General features: G+C 34.2%; 1 protein-coding gene across 2 annotated transcripts in view; it reads right to left on the bottom strand.

Moving 5' to 3' along the window:
• DGKB (diacylglycerol kinase beta) overlaps positions 1–19,323 on the bottom strand; it is a 324,210-nt gene that overhangs the window by 217,994 nt on the left and 86,893 nt on the right. For both annotated transcript variants that reach the window (XM_042889110.1, XM_042889111.1), the window contains exons 11-14: positions 17,014–17,102; positions 16,818–16,934; positions 12,519–12,617; positions 377–493 (exon numbers count right to left, since the gene is read on the bottom strand). In XM_042889110.1, the coding sequence (XP_042745044.1) occupies positions 377–493; positions 12,519–12,617; positions 16,818–16,934; positions 17,014–17,102 (422 nt within the window). The remainder of the gene's footprint in view (positions 1–376; positions 494–12,518; positions 12,618–16,817; positions 16,935–17,013; positions 17,103–19,323) is intronic.

Genomic DNA, 19,323 nt, shown 5'->3' with positions numbered 1-19,323 from the left:
ATAATCCATCCATCTTTCAGTTAAAAAGTGAAAATGGGATGAATCAATACTAACCAAGTAATAGATTTATAGCATAAATTCAAAAAATTGTTGAATTACAAACACTAAAATCATCAAATCCAGCTTCACTCATGGCACAAGTACTTTACAGCTAATGTTTGCCCTCCATCTCATTAAGTCCTACAATCATATGAGAAGCAGAGTATTTGCGTGGGATTACTGTAAAGATGGAAGAATTTTGCTTTTTTTTTTTTTTTTTTAATATGTAAGAGTGAAATATTAGAAGAACTAATGCATAGGAAGTGCTTCTCTTTAAAGATTGGTTACTCTATTGTTGTCTGCATTTCTCTTAAAATTAAAATAACAATAATCACACCTGAAGACCTTGTCCATCTACAGTGATGGAATTTGCTCTCTGCATTTTGTTTCGTTCTCCCAGTTTGTTCATTTGCTGCGGACAACCCTTTTCTTTCTTCACCGTTGCCTGCCTTTCCTTCAGAAAAAAAGAAAAAAAAAAAAAAGAAAAAAGAGAAAATTAAACATTTAAGCACATTATATAATGCTACAAAACAATAGCTAAGATCACACCTCTATGCTTTTTGACTAGAAAGTAATGCCAGATTCTACTTTAATGAAAATGATATCTCAGTCAAGCTACTACACAATGACTGTCCACTTCACAAAATATCTATTTGCCTGGACATTTCATAATGACTAGGCAGTAGATGGATGAAGGTGTGCAGTCACAACAGAAATTAATGCAATCTGAAAAGATAATCTGACATTGCTAACATTCTGAAAATTAAAACCAATCATACAAAATATGTAATTATTTAACAGATCAGTTATATCTCACAATCTCTAACTGTTAACAAAGGCTGGATGTTTCAAGAGTATTTCACCACTTTCAACAAAATATACCTGTTCTAAATGTACCATGATCATTTGACGGTCTATCTACAAGAGGCTGACCCTTAAAGCAGCTTTTTCTTAAAAAAGGCATTTTGTTTCAGAAGGAAACCAGCTGAAGTTCTGATTCTACATTAGATTCTAAGCAGCTGTCAACTTTTGATGGTGATATACAGCACAATCAGATTGGTTTTTGAAAAAGAAACGCTTAGAAGTTTGTATGTTGTTATCATCACATTTGCAACTCTTGTCAGGTCACTTCAGAAAACTCTGAAAGCAAAAACTGTCCTTGCTCTTTGCATGTCATTTATCCTATTTATAAACTGCACCCAGCATGTCCTTTTAGTTTGTCCAAAAATGCACCATAAATTAAGACAAGCAGATGTTTGTCAAATAGAATCAGTAAAACCAATCCTGACTGCTCTCCAGCCACTCTCCTCACTTCACAAGAGTGAGGAGGCTTTCAATTGTCAGGGGAAAGGGCTGGCACAAAGCTGCTGCACTGGAAAAGAACATGAAGGACACTGTTGCATCCCCTGCAATTGTCCTCTGTAAATATTCCATTAAACATTAACCATTTACATTCCATACCATCTCTGAAGATGATAAAGCCTAAGGGATTGCACAAGCAATTAATCCATGCCACTTTTTCTCTAGCAGTTTAAACTGGTAAGAAGCAATGACACAGACTCCCTGGGGAGGAACGGAATAGTTTCTAGCTTAACACTATGCCTTTCTAGAATCACCGTAACACAGATGTTTCTCACCACTGTTTTTCTATCATTGTTGGTTTCCTTAAATTTGAACACCAACCCAGCCTCAATCTAATCCTGAAGCAAACAGTGGCCCAAATCACCCCTAACTGTTTTGGGTAGTCAGGCACTTTGCAGAACTGTGGCAATATGCTGATGATACCAGTTTGGAGGAGTAGCTGACACACCAGAAGGCTGCACAGCCATTCAGCAAGACCAGGGCAAGTGGAGTGTTGAGTGAAGGAAGAGAAAGCTAACGAAGCTCAATAAGGGCAAGCGTAGAGTCCTACGCTTGGGGAGGAATAACTGCAAGCACTGTTATAGATTAGGGGCTGACCTGCTAGAAAAGGAGCTCTGCAAAGAAGGTTCTGGGTGCCCTGGTGGACAGCAAATCAACCATGAGTATCAACCAAGAGTTTGTCCTTGTGGCCATGAAAGACAATAAGAAAAGGTACGGTCAGAGGGTTGAGGGAGGTGACATCTGGAAGAGTAATATGTTCAGTTCTTGGCTCTCCAGTTTAAGTAAGACTCCTCTAGAAAGAGTCTAGTAGGGAGCCACAAAGACGATGAGGAGCCTGGAACATCTCCCTTATGAGGAAACATGGGATTGTTCAGCTTGAAGCAGAGAGGACTCACAAGGGATCTTATCAGTGTTTATAAATATCTAAAAGGCAGTTGTCAGGAGAATGGGTACAATCCCATTTTTCAGTGGTGCTCAGCAACAGAACAAGGGGCAACAGGCACAAATTGGAACACATGAAGCACCAACTGAACATGAGGAAAAGCTTCTTTATTTAGAGAGTGGCAGAGCACTGGAACAAGCTACTCAGAGAGGTTGTGGAGTTTCCTTCTCTGGAGATATTCAAAACCCATTTGGACAGTTTCCAGTGCAATCTACTCTAGGGAACCTGCATTAGAACTCCAGAGGTCCTTTCTAATCTCTTTGATTCTACAATTCTATAATTAGATTACCTATAAAAGGCAATTTAAAAAAACTATGTTTCAGGAAAAAAATGAGGAAGTCCACAAAAGGAGACTTCTAAGAAGTTAGCTAACAGTTCTTGGATGCTTTGAATAACCTGACCATTTCAAAAGGAGATCCAAGTATCTAGGCTACAATGCCATCAGTTTACACAGAAAACAGTAGAAACAACTAAAGCAGTGAAATTCAGCCCTAAGGTTGAGAATGCTGTCTGAGAATTCAGCAGCTCTGTGTTCACATGCTTCATTATTTTTAGAAATTAGAACTAGTTTCTAGTCTGTTTCTGACTAGTTTCTGAGCATCCAAACAGTACACTTGTGAGCTAATACAAACTTTAATGCACAGTGATATTGGCTAGTGCTAAGGATAGAAAGTATGACACTTCAGCATAAAGGAAATTTCATAACTCACTACATATTTAAAATGGCTTTGATGTTTCAAACTCTACTCTTAAAAGTCAACACTCTCTATACAAATTGAGAATAACACCATAAATAGAATTTTATATTATCTAATCTTATAAGGCCAAAACTGGATATTGCAAAATATTCAGAAATTAAATGAGATTTCAGAAGTGCAGACACATGAATAGTAGAAAACTGCAACTCAAAACCAAAATTACTGAAGGAGAGAGGATTTTTAAAAGTCTAGATGATTCAAAGTTAACAGAAAGGAACAGATTTGACATAGATTATGGGTATATTAAGAGCTTAAAAACACCATTCAAAAGAGGCCTTGTAACATCTGGCATCAAAATTCTTCTTTTACTTGGAGAAAAAGTATTTATATACTGTTGAAAATTAAGGATGCTTACCACAATAACCAAAATTTCTGTTATCACCCATTTTTGAGCAAAATCCAGTAACAATTACTTTAAACAAAATTTTTGATACTGTTCTTTATCCCAGCATGAGACAAAACAGCAAATACCTTCATTTGACCTTGGCTCTATGACTGATGCAATAGCAATGTGCTTTCCACGTCCCATAAGCAAAACAATTGCTTGCCTTACAGATCAAAACAATTCCTCCTAAGCAGTGACCACAAAACTCAGGCCATATACTCTGCACAATTTAAAGGAAAAGGTATATTCTTGATATGGAATTCTCTAAAGTGTTACAAAAAATCAAATATAGATATTTGATGACACTATACTTGAAGGTCTATTTTTCCAAGTGAGTACTAATATAGTATTTCCTATCACCTCTCTTTCTTTCAGGAACCACAATGTAACATTACTAAGATATCCAAGATTGTCAGGAACCAACAAGTTCCATTCTCTTATCAAGTCAAAACAGTTTAAGAAAGTCTTCTTTGGATAATATTCTGCAAGTTCTAGCAATGTTAATCCAAATTTAACATGCACTGAAGAAATGGTTTTAAAAATGCAAACATTTATTTTTCAGCATAAGAAATGCTGACACAACAACTGTTCTGTATTTAATATCTTTTCTAATTGAAGCATACAAAATGGATAATGCATCTGTGAATGATTCTGTTTAGAGAACATGCATGAGGTTGACAAAGATATTGAATACAGCATTTCAAAAGCTATCGTACATTTTGACGGCTCAAAGAATTGTGAACTTTTCTGTTCTTTTGGTATATGCCAGAGCAAATACCTTTCAAAACAGTACTTACCAAAACAATCTTTTCCACCCATTTTTAAATATCTCCCACCCTCTTTTCTCTCCTTGAACTCTCACACTGAGATCACTACCCATTAACTGAGAGGATGGAGCTTCTAGGATTCAGAACTGCTCCAGAAAGCACCGTCAGATAATAACTATCCAGCTGAATCTATCTTTCACTAATCCAAATAAGAATTAAAGAATTAATGAGACAGGGCCTTCCAAACAACAACACAGAACACCATGCATAGATTTATAGTTCAGCCCCAAAATGCACTTTTAGCAAGAAAAATGTACGTTATCATGATCCGTTAGCATTTGTGCGCACAAGGATGCCTCCCATTACGCACCTCAGGGATCAAACCTCCTAAAGTGGGTAGCGTCTGTTGGAAAAAAAGAAGGTTAGGCTGCAATACCAAACAGCTGAGATGGCAAGGGGCACTGCAAGGGCTCTCACAAGGAACCTTACCTTGCTGCAGTTGTTTTCAACAACCAACATACACTGTGTTTCACCCCCACCCCCACAACGTATTTGCACAACCTGAGACATTACTCCCGTAGTGTTTTACATTACATAATTCATATTCCAGGAATAGTATGTGTGATCATTTTATCAATAACTGAAAGTATTATGAAACCTGAGGACTATGCTACTTCATACAATAAAATAAGGTACTTGGTACTTAGGGAATGCTCTTTTTATTTCATCTCCTAAGTCTTTGAAACCTCATTCGGTGTAAGGAACATTATTTACAAAGTTCTCCTCTATTAAAGTGGACGAAGTATAAAACATATACGGTCGAAACAGTATTTCTATCCTTTCTTTGCATAAACAGTCTTTTCCTTTACACAAAAGTGACATTTAGAAATATGAAACTCATGAGAAAACAGATGAATACTAATGACTTACTAATTATCTGTTTACATTTTATCTGCTGACATGGAATCCGCTGCCTATACAGCAAAAATTATCATACATCATACATATCATGTGATCATACATAACAGTACATTTTTAGAATCTGTACATTAAACAGGATTATTAGTTACTTGACAAACTGTGCAATGATATAAAACCATTAGTGAATATTAGCATTAGTACTCACTAATGGTTTTATATCATTACACAATTTGTCAAGTAACTACTGAAAACATCAGATGATTTCTGTGTGACTACTTTTATAGTATACACCTACAGATAATATGTGTACTTGAAAGCCCAGAATACATGTTCATAAGATATATTTATCAGAGGAATCTGATCATGGAAGATGATCTGATGGAATCCATAGAATATCATGCAAAAATATCCTCAAACGTTTGCAGCACGAAGGTAGTGGAAATATAAACACACGACTTAATACCAGACTAAAGTTTAGTGCTTTTCAAATAAATTGGAGGAAGGTTGGGTTGGTGTTCTTTGGTCCTTGAATCCATAGAGCTACTTTTTTAGTGGAAGTCTCCAAAGGATGCAAAATTTCATCTTTAGTATGCAAAGAGATATTAGATCAAGTACTCCTACACTGTCGTTTCGTAAATCTATGTTGTATTCAAGAGTCTGCTTATAAAAATTCTCTTCCACTTAATTCCTGTCCACAGTTATACAGTATCTGAAGAGAATCAGTCAGACAACCTGAAAATGACCCCCCCTCAACATACACACACACACACACACACACACACACACAAAAAAAAAAAACCAAAAAACCAAACCCAAAGACAAATCAATCAAACAAACAAAACAGAAAAACAGAAACTAACAACAAACTAAAACCCTAGGGTGCAATCTGTTTGTAATAGCTATTTGATGCCACAACCATTTATGATTTAGATGCATTTGTAATTAAATATTCGCGTGTGTAAATACACATACACATACTGCACCACACAATCTGAAGGATATATGTATATTTCAATCACTGGTACCCTTAATATATGGAAAAAGACAGTTCTAGAATGGAGATTTCATTTGAGAATGCTCTCTAAAATATTTCTCTGATTCAAAACAAGACTGCTCTCAACAAGGAACTGTTGGATTTATTCAGCCTGAAGAGGAGAAGGCTCCTCATTGCAGCCTTGCAGTACTTGAAGGGACCTAAACAAAAGACAAAATATGGAACATGAAAATTCTTTACTCATAGGGTGATGAGACATTGGAGCACATTGTCCAGAGAAACTGTGAATGCCCTTCCCTGGAGGTGTTCAAGGCCAGGTTGGATGGAGCTTTTAGTGATATGGTCTAGTGAGAGGTGATTTGGACAACAGCCGGGAGTTGGAATTAGATGATCTTAAAGGTCCTTCCAGCCCAAAACATTCTACAATTCTATATAGGCAAGGGTGTAAAGCACTTCAATAGGAGAGAAAGTAAGAAATAAACTTAGGGACAGGCAATAGTAATGAGTTGTGGGCAGGCAACTAGATATAAATTAAAATGATTGAATGGCTGCCATTTCAGTTTATCAGCATCTTATTATTTTAACATTGAACTGTGTTTGCCGAACAGATAATTAGTTAGGAAGATACATTTTCCTCCAGGGCAATTATTAATTTCCTTTTGACTTCGAAGAAATGAAAAAGCTCTTAGTGTAGATAACCACACCATTATATTTCACGTCTGTTTTAGATTTGCAGAGAACCGAATCTGCAACACGATACACAACTGAGAAGGAAAAAAAAAATAAAAATTTTCATCTGTTTCAATTGCTAAACCATTACCTAATATTCATAACCAGATTAAAATTTACACACACATATACCCCTGAGGAAGCATATAAATTCAAGTAGTTGTTTTTGTGGTATCTTGTACGTTGAAAAACTCAGCACAAGGCTAGTACTTTAATTCAAAGAAACAGGCTGCTCATAGAGATGCTTACACACTACACTGACTTCCGTGTTGAGCTTGTATTCAACTGAGTTAACACTGTTCTCTACTGTAACAAAAACAGAAAAATCATTTCAGGATTAAAAAACTGGGAAAGGGATTAAAGAAGGCTCATTTTTCAACCTGGAAACTGGAACTGTTCAGTCCCTTTTGCTATCTGTACATTTATGCTTTCCTATGTGAGCAACATTTAACTATCACAGGAAAATAATACCAATAAAGCATATTATCAGACATGAAAAAGTATCTATTTTACTGTGTTGCAATTATAGAACAGGCACAAGCTATTTATTCTCCCTAAATACTTCTAGGGAAATAAAACTATTGTACAGTACTTTCAGCTTTAAACTGCATTGGTTTTTTTTCCAGCACAACACACTTCCAATATTTACATAAAAATCACAGAAGTGTGAAGCTATAGATCATAATGTATATTGTTTAGTTTCACAAGGCACAGCACTTGGCTAAAACACGTCATTTGCTATGTCATTATGTGCCTAAATAGGACTAATTACAAACAGAAGATTTTTTGAACATGGTTATTTATGTTCTTGAAAAACAAAAAGCAAAATCCTAACCCAAATCAGATAAATTTGGGTTAAATTATGAAAATATCAAAATATACAGCTAAATATATTTTAAGAGGTCAAGTGAACTCTACTTATGATTATATTTTATATTTCTATTTTATATTATACGTGCAGATGCCGTATGCAGTGATTTTATATAAAAAAATTATGCTTATGATTTTGTCCTAAAATATTTTAAATATTGCCACCAGGCAAAAGAAAAAAAACAAATTCATTTATAAAAAAGTTTCAAACTTCTCACCATCCTAGAATGCCGGAAAATGAAGTTGAAAATCAAACAGAAGTAAATTTATCCAATTTAAAATTTTATTTTGTTCACTTCTTGCCTTCTGTATTTCATCAGAATCTCCCCCTTTGAAATAACTGGTTACTATGGAGATAGTGGTAACTCGCATATAGTAATGCTCACACTGCTTTTGAGGCACCTTATGTCTTACAATTTATTCCACGATTATCTTTTTTTTTTCTCTCCAAAATTAATAGTTTTATTTGTAGTTTACAAAATCAATGACAGAAATTAAATTTAAAAAATCCATTTTAAAACTCACGTAAATGATAATGGAATCAAAATAATCATACTTAATGATATATATATATACGCTTAATAGGCGTTTATTACATGAACTGTCATTAGACAAAACCATTACTATTTTGGTTGGAAATAGAAAATTCTAGATGTTTCTCTATGTACATAATTTAAAAATAGAATATCCTATATATTCATCAATAAATGGAGTAAAGAAAAGTACGAAATGAAGAAGTCAAAAGGTATGGTAGTTTTCCCCTTCCGTGTTTTAAAAGAGGTGGACTGGGGGAGAGGAGTGATACCAGAGAGAAAGACCAATTTTTTTCTTCTCTAGTCACTCATCTCATTCCAGTACTCAGTTTTTAACCTGGTTATGATCTCATTCTGTACTCTTGGTAGGCTAGGATTCAATTGTGTTAAAGATTTTTAAACTCACTGACAGTCAACCTTATCATGAACTTTCATTATGTGCATGTAATTAATTGGGTCCGATGAACAAGATCAGTACTGAGTTATAGACTTTCCCCCCCCACCATATAATTAGAATATAATTACCCACAGGATATCAGAATGATGCAAAACCTTTCCTCTAAATGTGCCCTCATTAGGAAACAAGTCTCAATGTACATTTATTCAATCAGTATGAATTAATTTAAATGTTACTGAAATAAAAGAGAGTAGCTTTAAAGCGTATCTGACATCTATTAAAAGACTATCACTTGAGATCTCTACAAACAGTTTATAACAGAACTCATTTAACTCAAGAAAAAAACTTCACTGTATAATCCTTATATACAGTAAACAAAAGGTAAAAAGGACTAATGGACTGCATCCACTAAAATGTCTAAAAGTACTGCAGTGAGATACGAAAAATCTTTATGTGGAACTGAATCTAGACAGATGCATGATTATTTCACAACACAATACACAATAACTACTGCATGAGTTTCCCCATGGTTTCTTAACAATTTCTAGTCTGAAAAGAAGAAAAAGAAATGTCACCTTCTGTGATACTAACATCAGGAAGAACAGGGTTTTTAGCTTATTCTTCAAAGTTGCTACAGTGGCTTTTGACATCAATGGAAACGGAAAAAAAAATGTGGCCCTGGACACCAAGTTGCAGTGGAGAGGCCAATTCTGTTGGTTTGGTAACTCTGGTACAATATACATTGCTATGAAGTATGATTTATGAAAAAATTCTCTTTATTTTTGCAGACAGAATCTAGGTTGGACAAGAACTGAAAAAATTACATGTAAAGGATGAGAAATACACATAAACATGAATGTCCTTATTTCCATATGAGAAACGAGAAGGGATTTTTCCTGTACTGTTGAGGGAACATCTTTAAGAAGGTATCCTTGTCAGAGTTTTGAACTTTGATGGTTTTCTGGAAGAAGTCTGGAATTCCAAAGGATGGATGGAAAAGAAGCCAAAGCTTTTGAGAGATCAAATATAAACTATTTTTCAACTTGCCATATTGTCTTTCCCACAACTACCTTAACTTCTTATAGGCGAGTGAACTCATTTTGACTGGGATAGAGTTAATTTCTTCTTAGTAGCTTGCATGGTGTTGTGTCTTGGATTTATTACAAAAACATCATTGAAACATCAATGCGTTAGCTGTTTCTGAACAGTACGGGATCAAGGCCTTTGCTGTTAGTCACACTTTCTTGTTTGTAATAGTAGGATGAGCGGGACACAAATATGGGAGAGGACATAGCCGGGAAAGCTGACGCAGTTAACCTAAGGCATATATCTAGATGACCGTACAGCTCAAAGTATTATGTGCTTTTGTGATATTTTACGTGATGCTATGCTTAGCAACAAAACCTAGAGGAAAGAAGAATATGGGATGTGCAGGGCTACAGTGCTTGTCTTCCTAATTAACACTTACATGTGATGAACTCTGCCTCTCTGGAAATGGGTATCAGTCTGCCTATGGCAAGTATTGCATGAATTCCTTGTTTTGCTTTATTTGCACATGCAGCTTTCACTTTACCTATTAAACTGTCCTTATTCCAATCCATGAGTTTTCTCACTTGCATTCTTCTGACCGTCCCTGACTGGTGGAGCAAGCAAATGAGTGACTGGCTGTATGAGGCCTGGCTGTCTGCCTGGCGGAAAGCACAACAGTGAGAAAAAGATACCTGAAAAGTTCCCTGATACCTCCAAGTAACTGAGGGCAAACATGGCACAGAAAACCCTGTAGAATATGATAAAAATGGCAGCCTGCTTTTTCTTGCTTTCCACATGTAAGTAGCTTTGCAAGGTACATTATTGGTTAGGTGATCGCTGAAGCTATCTTGAGTCCTAGATGAAAGCCTGTCAGATTCATGATTTGCAATTTCTTAACACACTATTTCTATTAACAGACACACTTACTATTACATCTTCAGGGAATTTCAGTGTCTGTACGTTCACTGTTTTTGCTGTCAGTGAAAGTGCTGGTTTCACATTCACTGAGGCCCTATATTTCTCTAAAGGAATCCCCTTAGCAGGAAATGGGAGAAACTAATTAAAAAATTACTGAGATAAATAATACATACACTGTAATCAAACATTTTTAAGAGGAATTCCTAGTAGATAGGTCACTGATATATTATTTGTAATGTACTCAGGATTTTAATACGTTTTTGAAAGAAAACAGAGCAACAAATATACTGCAAAACTATAAAGCTCCCATCACTCCAATATTTTCTATTCTAAACAATGTATAAACATAGTGCTGAAATACTTGTTTCATGTTACATCATTAGTATGCAATACTGAAACATGATTCTGATACAGGAAAACATTTATGTCTGCTTACATCTTCCAAATTTGCAGATAAAACAAACCTATTCAAGGATGACTCTAGAGTGGTTTTATCTGTCCTCTAAACAACTTAACTAAACTCAAATTATGGAATAAAAATCTTAATTCTGCTACATCTCTTCCTCCTCTGAAAAGAAAATGGAGTTACACAAATACATGTAATCGAAGATGAAATTTCATGCAGAGGCTTTATTCAGTTTATAAAAATGGCAAACAATAAATAACAATAAAACAAAACCTGTCCAATAACAAAACCAGAATTTCCACATTTTAATATGACCTAAAAACCTGAAAATTAAATAAAGTAATGGAAAATGCAATCATCTGATAAACTTAAAATAATATTTTTGAAATTACTATTCAGAACATGCCCAGATAATATCAAAACATCATTACAGATGAACAGTAAAACTACTCTTCTGACTTTTCTTAAATACGTAAAAACATTTCATAAATACCAAACCAGGTTTCTGCTTTTTTACCTTCATTAACAGCTATGGGACACTACCAGTTTACTCATGCTGAGGAACAAACTCTAGGATTCCTTCCTTATCAGGCTGACAAGTAAACAGTGAAAGGATTATTAAAAAAATAAACATATATATTACTACTAATCAGAAACAGGTTTAAGATTAGCAGGCAAATTTTTGTACTTTCTTTCACTGCCAAAAATCATTCTTTAAATCTAGAAATGTATTACTGTTACTCTTGAAATGTATTTAAAGTAAGAAAATCACATGCTTGTTCTGTTATATGATGATACTATGATTTTCATCAGCACAAAACATCCAATTTAATGAAAACATAAGTTAAGTCTGAAGACCTCTTTTTTTCATCATAAGCTGCTCAGGTCTTTTCAGTACCACCTACATATACAGCATGCACTTTTATTTTCACTGAATTGAGTTATTGTTTTTGTGGACAGAGAAATTTACTGTCCACTACTGCAGAATAAAATATACCATAATGTTGATGCATAGCTTACTGCAAGGCCAGTGTCATCATTCTAGGTAACCTCCGGCTTAGATCAGAGACCTCAGCATTGCAGATATACAATATGCATCCCAAGCAAAAACTGTCTATAAGAATAACTTCATTATTCTGGGAAGTTGGATCTATAAAAGATGTAAAATGTAGAAGTGTTCTGCCTATACAGTTTCTGGTAAGTACAGTCTGAGTAAGTGATAAAACCTGAGTCAGCTTCAGTTATAATATGCCCTACAGAAAGTTCATTCTCACACTAAGGAAAAAGCAATACACAGAGGATCAAGCACAACTGCACCTATAACTAATTAGCCAGAATTACCCACTAGGTTTAAGGTTCACACAGTCCTGTGAATTTAACAAATCCTCTGTAAGTTAGTTCCAACATCATTTCAGCTGTTAACTAAGACAGAATATTACATCTAGAATAAAAATACAGACAACTCACCAATACTACTGGGCAGATTGATGTGGGTGGTAAAATATGGTCCTTCAAAAGTCCACAGTCACATTCAGGCTTTAGATGTGAAGCACATTTATTATGTAACTACAAGAAGACAAAATAAATATTCAGCTTTGGTATTTCACTACTATAGTCTGTGCATTCTAGAATTGAGTGAGTTTAGATATGCTAAATTAATCTCATTATTCCTAGAATACTACAAGGAAAATGAAACACTGAAGGAGAAAGCCTCTTAGGATTGACAAAAGCAGTGAATTTATACTGAAGCAAAGAATGGTCAATCAAAATACTTCGCAGTTTAGAAACTGCACATATGGTCCAGCACACAAAATGAGAATTTTGCATGACTGTAAACTGTACTAGTGGCAAACTAAACTTTCATTTCAACATCTTACACTGAGAAAGACTTCTGTTACTGCTAGGGGGCAATTCAGATTAATTTGGGGCAGCCTTTGGCATTATTAGTATAACTACCTTTCCCACCTGAAGCTTATAAACTCACCACTGATTCAATTGTGATGCTAAAATATCTTTGAAAATAGATACAAAATTTAAAAAAAAAAATCAGATAAGAATATCTAAGAGCTCTAAACTATCTTGGAAAAACCATTCTGTTGACTACCGAGGAATGTGAATTACCCTCTTTTTTTTTTTTTTTACTTCACTCCTAGTATTCAGCCAGCTTTCATGAAAGCAATGAGAAGTATTCTATGATGAGAGTACAGAAAGAAGCCTTCTGACTGAAAGAGCATTAACTTATTTCTATATTGATAAAAAGATGGGAAGGAAAAATGTGTATATAGCTTCAAAAGAAAATGCCAAGAAATTAATAACTACATATTTAAATATTTTGCATTATCAATCAAAACTTGTTACCAATTAGTTAGGATTTAATTCAAATCAAACTTGTCTAAATAGAATATTTCAACATATATATCCAACCTCAAAGTGCAAAGTCTCAGTTGTGTACCTGGATCTTGCAAAGAATCCACACATGCTAGTACACTTCACAATATTATTAGAGACAGCCACAATAGCATACTACAAATTTATATTGTGAGATCTGATAAAAGTTTACTAGTTTTGCACTGAATAAACTGTTCATTAAAATGCTTATACTGTAAGTATGAATATTTTATTTTTGAGAAGATATGTATATTTGCATCAAAAGATAGTAAAACCCATAAATTTTGAAGTAGAATTCTGATTTATCAGGTGATCGAACTGGTTTAATGGGTAGCACTCAGTATTAATTCAAAGGGTTGAATAGCTGCTAAAAAATCTGTAGTTCAATAGCTGCAACTATAAATCACACTTTTTCAAACAACTGACTCATTTTTCCCTTAGATGATATAACTACATCAGTTGAACTCTATGAAAATTATAATAAAACTATCTCAGCTGTTGATGTATAAGCTTTACCAGTAATATATTCTTCATAAAGTTATCTGGTATAGTTAATGTTGACATAACATTTCTGTATGTTGAACTAAATGGTACCTAACATTAGCCTTGTCCATATTCATTTAAACTGCAAAGTTACCTTTTCAGGCAGTTACTTAGCAACAGAAAATAAAAGTCTAACGAGTTTCGATTTACTCTGAGTATTAAAGCCTTATTGTGAGGGTATTTTGGTAACCCTGTAATCTAAATCATTTGTCATGCTAATTCTTTAATTCAGTGGTATGGCTACTTGTACGATAATTAATGCACACTAGGCCACACTACATCAAATAAAAGTATCTTCGCACATTCAGGGGTAATTAGCAGCTCTGTTACTCAGTGGCATGCAAACTTATATATGAAAAAATAGCTTAATCTTCTTATTAGTCTCTGCTGATCACTGACAACAGAACTGGTAAAAGATATGTAGCTTTAATGAAAATAGCACTTTGACACAATAAAATAAAAGATGCACCTCTTCTCAAAAAATGATCTAGCAGATTTTAAAAATATTTCCCCCAAATTCCTTTCCCTAAAGCCTAGCTCATTCAGAATATTATCATATTATCACAACCAAATGTCTGCAAAGTACAAAAAAAAAAATGTATTTGCTGTGGGGAAAGCTTAAGGAAAGAGACATTTACAAGATCATGGTGGATGAGAAAATTATGAGTAGCTTGGATAAAAACTCAGTATAACATTATACTCAGTACAACCTTTAGTAACAAACATCTCTAAATTTGGGGATTTCAATCAGCGATTTCACTTTAAAGTGATCTTGTTAATTGCAAAAAGGAGAATATCTAAAAGAGGCTCAGAATTAGTTCCATAATAACTAACAGCCTCTTGCACTGCACACAACGGCAACAGCATTTCTGTGCAAGAGGTAAAATGAATAAATGAATGATGTGATGGTAACTCCAAGATATCAATTTAAAAATCACGCCTCCATTTGTCATCCAAAATTCAAGAATAAACTTATTAACTCCAATATGGTATTAGTAAGAAGGCATTCTTTACTTACAATGTCAGATGCACAAAGGGATCTCTCTGCCCCTAACTGTGCTGTCCATCCCCTGAACAAAAGACCTTCAGCGTATATACAAGTCTCCAATATAAATCTAAACAATTGTTTTCTTACTAATTAAGAAAGTTAGTACTATTAGCAAAAATAAGTAAAAACAACAAACAACAAAAAACCACCACACAAAAAAATTTCTTATGCAGAACTATAAGAAAATTGAATGGGAGACTGAAAATAAGATCTAAATTACAGTGCTTCAAGTTTAAAAAATACTAATTTTTCACTTAAGTCAGAAAAATTAAATGAAGAGATTAGTAAAGTTATTCTGAAGACATAATATTAATCAGAAAATAAAAAAATATTTAAAATACAGATAAAAATATAACCACAGAATTGTAAACCAGTATTTTTCATTCTGAATGTCAAAAAACATATATTTGTTTTTATTAAGAGTTTGGACAGGCATCTAATTATTTAATTAAGTAGATTGATACCAAAGATACTTTCAAAAGAAGCAAGCTTCTTATACACACTAACTTCGGTGCGAAATTCTGTCTCATTATCTCCTCAGAGTTTCTTACTGCTTGTGAAAGTCCTCTAAATGTAGATGTGTACCTTTAAGATTTAAAAATACCTTTACAAATTTGGTCCAGACTCACATTTGGATACATAAATAGAAGGACCTGCAGAATTTAAATCTTCCTTTGACTTTAAGAGGGAACCTTATATACTATTTCTTATTAAGCCATATTATAAGGATGCAATCACACGTCAATCTAGAGCAGAACACTATTCAATTATCTACCTAAAGAGAGATGGCCATAGCCTAAATTTAATTATCTGCATTTCAAAATTTTGGATTGTGTCTAAATAAATTATCCACATTCTGACAACAATCTGGACTACATATTTGCCTTCTTCTAAAATATTCATTTCTAAGTGATCATAACAGCTTATATCTGAAAGTATCCTGGATCCATTTACTTTGATGATGTTTCATGTTTTGCATTCCTGTGTTAAGAAAATATGTCACAAAACATCCAAACTTGTACGTCGAAAACAAACACTCACAAATGCCTTAGTCTCACATTATTATTTACAACATTGAACAAACAACTGCTGTTCCATAACAACAACATCAGCCAAAAAAAAAAAAAAAAAAAAAAAGAAAAAAGCAGAAGCCCTAGAATAATCCCCACATAGATTTAAATCCTACACTAGCTAGAAACAGAAATACTAGCATTGTTCTGTCTAGCATGAAGATCTCACTTATAAGGGCAGTGTTCCTTGAATGTCATTAGTTCCGGTTATTGGTTCCTGCTGAATAAGGAGTGCACAGAAGTTGTTATGTATTAGGCTTGGTGCACAGATTAGTATATTATCAAGATGCCTCTGCTACACTTGAAATCGCTATATCCTACCAGATGTCCTCAATTTCACTTGCCTGACAGTACACCACAAATTAGGATTTTGCTCTAAGTTCACCACGACCTTGGCTTTTACCAGTAATAAAAACTCTTTCACAAAGACTCTGTAATATATACTGGGAATTACATTATTTTAGAATGATGTATGTTATTTGTGTATTGCCTCGAAGCAGAGGACGCATTTATTTGGTTACAATATTTACGTATTCCTATGGATATTCTGCATATATCTTAATATTCAAATATTTCTCAAATACACATTATGTGTTCCTTACAAAAAAAAAAAAAAACAACTAAATGAGACTTTTTGAATTACATGGCTACAAAAAAAATGCAGATATCACTCTCACCAAAATGTGCTAAAGGTCTTAGTATAGAGCAAGTACTCACTGTGATCTGACACCAAACACAGTGAAGTCCAGTCAAACCTTGGTAACATTTTATGGTTTTATGACATTTATCACATTTTGTTGGACAATTTCCTTCCACCCAGAAATGGTGCATTACCTGCAAAAGAAAAGTGTGGTACATATTAGGTTAATAAACTAATGGGTAGACGGTAAATGTAACATTGCCCCTGACTTACATCAGTATTCTTTTTGGACTTCACATATGTTTTGATGCAAGACGCGGGAGCTCTTGAGACACAGCGTTCATGGACTGTATACTTGCAAACTGAAAAAAGAAATGCATTAATAGATGGTAAAGCTATGATGTTCCTGACTACATCTTTATGTAACAACTCTACCAGCATGCTCTTTACAATCCACCCAATCAGTCAATGAAAACTCAAACGAGACTGCTTTTTCCATGGAATACAAAAGGCCAATTAGAACAGGAAATATTATACATGTGAAAAATCCAAGAATGCACTATCATTGCATAACAGGAAATGCTTAATTAAATCAGAGCTCACTACATTTTTTTGACAATAATTGCCAAATGACAAAAATATTAAAGACAAAGTCTGCCAAATGGCTTGGTGTCATCTGCTAGTAGAAAGAAACCTATATTTTATGAACTATAGGCATGAGAGCAGCTGGCAAGCACAAAAATAAAAGCCAACAAGTTTATGTTGCTCCTTCTATTGATTTATAAATCTTACAGGGTTGATTAGTCCATTTTCAGATAGCAATTGTTTTCTTGCATTCTACATAATCACTCCAATTTAACTCTTTCTTTCCCAAATGCTGTGTCCAGCGAAGCTTTATTTTCTAAACATCTTCCCCACGCACACCCTACACAAATCTGCAGTAGGTAACTATTGTTGCTGATTAGGTCTTTAAAGATCACCCTAGCTGCATTTGGAAAACACGTGTCAGGGTTCAGTGGTAAGACCTGACTTCAACTATAGCACTGTGCCTAGCTGTAATGCTCAGCTAATACCTGCATTCAGTAGAGTCAACTATTAAAAACTGAGAATGAATTTCTCACTGCATGGTATATGTCTCATGCTTTTGACCTCGACAGCAATTAAACACAAAGTACTTCTAAACACCTTGCTTGCACCTATTACACAAACCCAGTGGGAGATGCAGCTATTAATCAGACAAACTGCAGGGAGTAACATTGTTGATTGGACCATGGAGGGATGGTGAAGCCCCCTGCAGTTTCTTTTTTTTTTTTTCCTCCCACACAATCTAAAATGCAAATAATGAAATCTATAGCAATGCTTTGAAAATACACATGAGAAGCTAAGTGAGATAAAGAAAAAGAATAGTAGTTTTCTAAGTAGACTCATGACCCATCCTTCATGAAGTAATGAAAGGAGAAAGTGGAAGTTGTTCAGCTTCTCTGGGACCATTCTACTGCCCAAATAAATGCCAATTAAAACAACAAATAAATTTAGAAGAGGTACACTGAAGCAGAGAAAGCTCTGATAAAGCCGGTCGTTCTGAGGAGGTTTATTTTTTTATAACTCATCTATGCATTTCTAGTAACTACCGACAGAGATCTACACTGCTTGCTGAATAGAACTTTCTCTTTCAAACATGCATGTGCTGTTACCTCACAAGGATAAAGTTTACATCAGTTTGTCCTGAAAGGATATTTAAAGAACGTAGCATCTCAAGATCTAACAACCAATTCAGCGTTTAATATATGCTCCACTTACTGTCATCAGCATTTCTTAATCTGAACTTTCTATTTATTCAAATTGTTTTTATTACCTTTATTAACATGTATCTCTCATTCCATAGTATTGCAAATGGAATTATACAATGTGAAAACCAATACATAGGGATTTATATCTGAATTGTGTTTTAAAGAGTTATGGGGTTCACAGAGGAGAGAAAAACGGCCAATTCCAAAACCATCATTAAGTCCAACTTCAAATTGGATTAATAGAACTGTACAGTTAGAAAGGTCCTGATCAGCTGTGATGGGTTTTTATATCAAACTAAGAAACTGATTAATTTATCAAAATTAATAATGAAAAGTGGCTTGAAGAAAGGTTACTGTCATGAAGACAATATGTTAGGTATTCATTAATCTAATGCAGAAGGGCATTACACAAACAGATTAATTGGATCCATTTACCAGACATATTCAAATCAGATATTAGGTCCTTGTTTAATAAATAAATAAATAAAGATTAACAAAAAAAAAAAAAAAAAGTTATGGATTATCCATCTCTTGAAATATTCAAGCAGAGAAGAGGGATCTTTTGGCAAGATTTCTGGTATCAAAATACAGTATATGAGTTGGTGAACAGATTATTATGAGATACACAGAATACAGCTCAAGGAATTGAACTGTAGTAATCACATCCAATTGTTTAAAGAAAGTCTGATAAGATACAGTATTTATTCTTCCTTCCTTTTTTTTGTATCAAAATCTATAATTAATTAATATGTAAATGACTGGTGAAAATGGCAAACCAAGTAAACATGCAAAA

This window comes from Lagopus leucura, unplaced genomic scaffold (genome assembly GCF_019238085.1).
Source record: "Lagopus leucura isolate 7727_CA_CO unplaced genomic scaffold, USGS_WTPT01 Super-Scaffold_100157, whole genome shotgun sequence".
Taxonomy (NCBI): Eukaryota; Metazoa; Chordata; class Aves; order Galliformes; family Phasianidae; genus Lagopus; species Lagopus leucura.
This window is presented reverse-complemented; position numbering and strand designations above follow the sequence as displayed.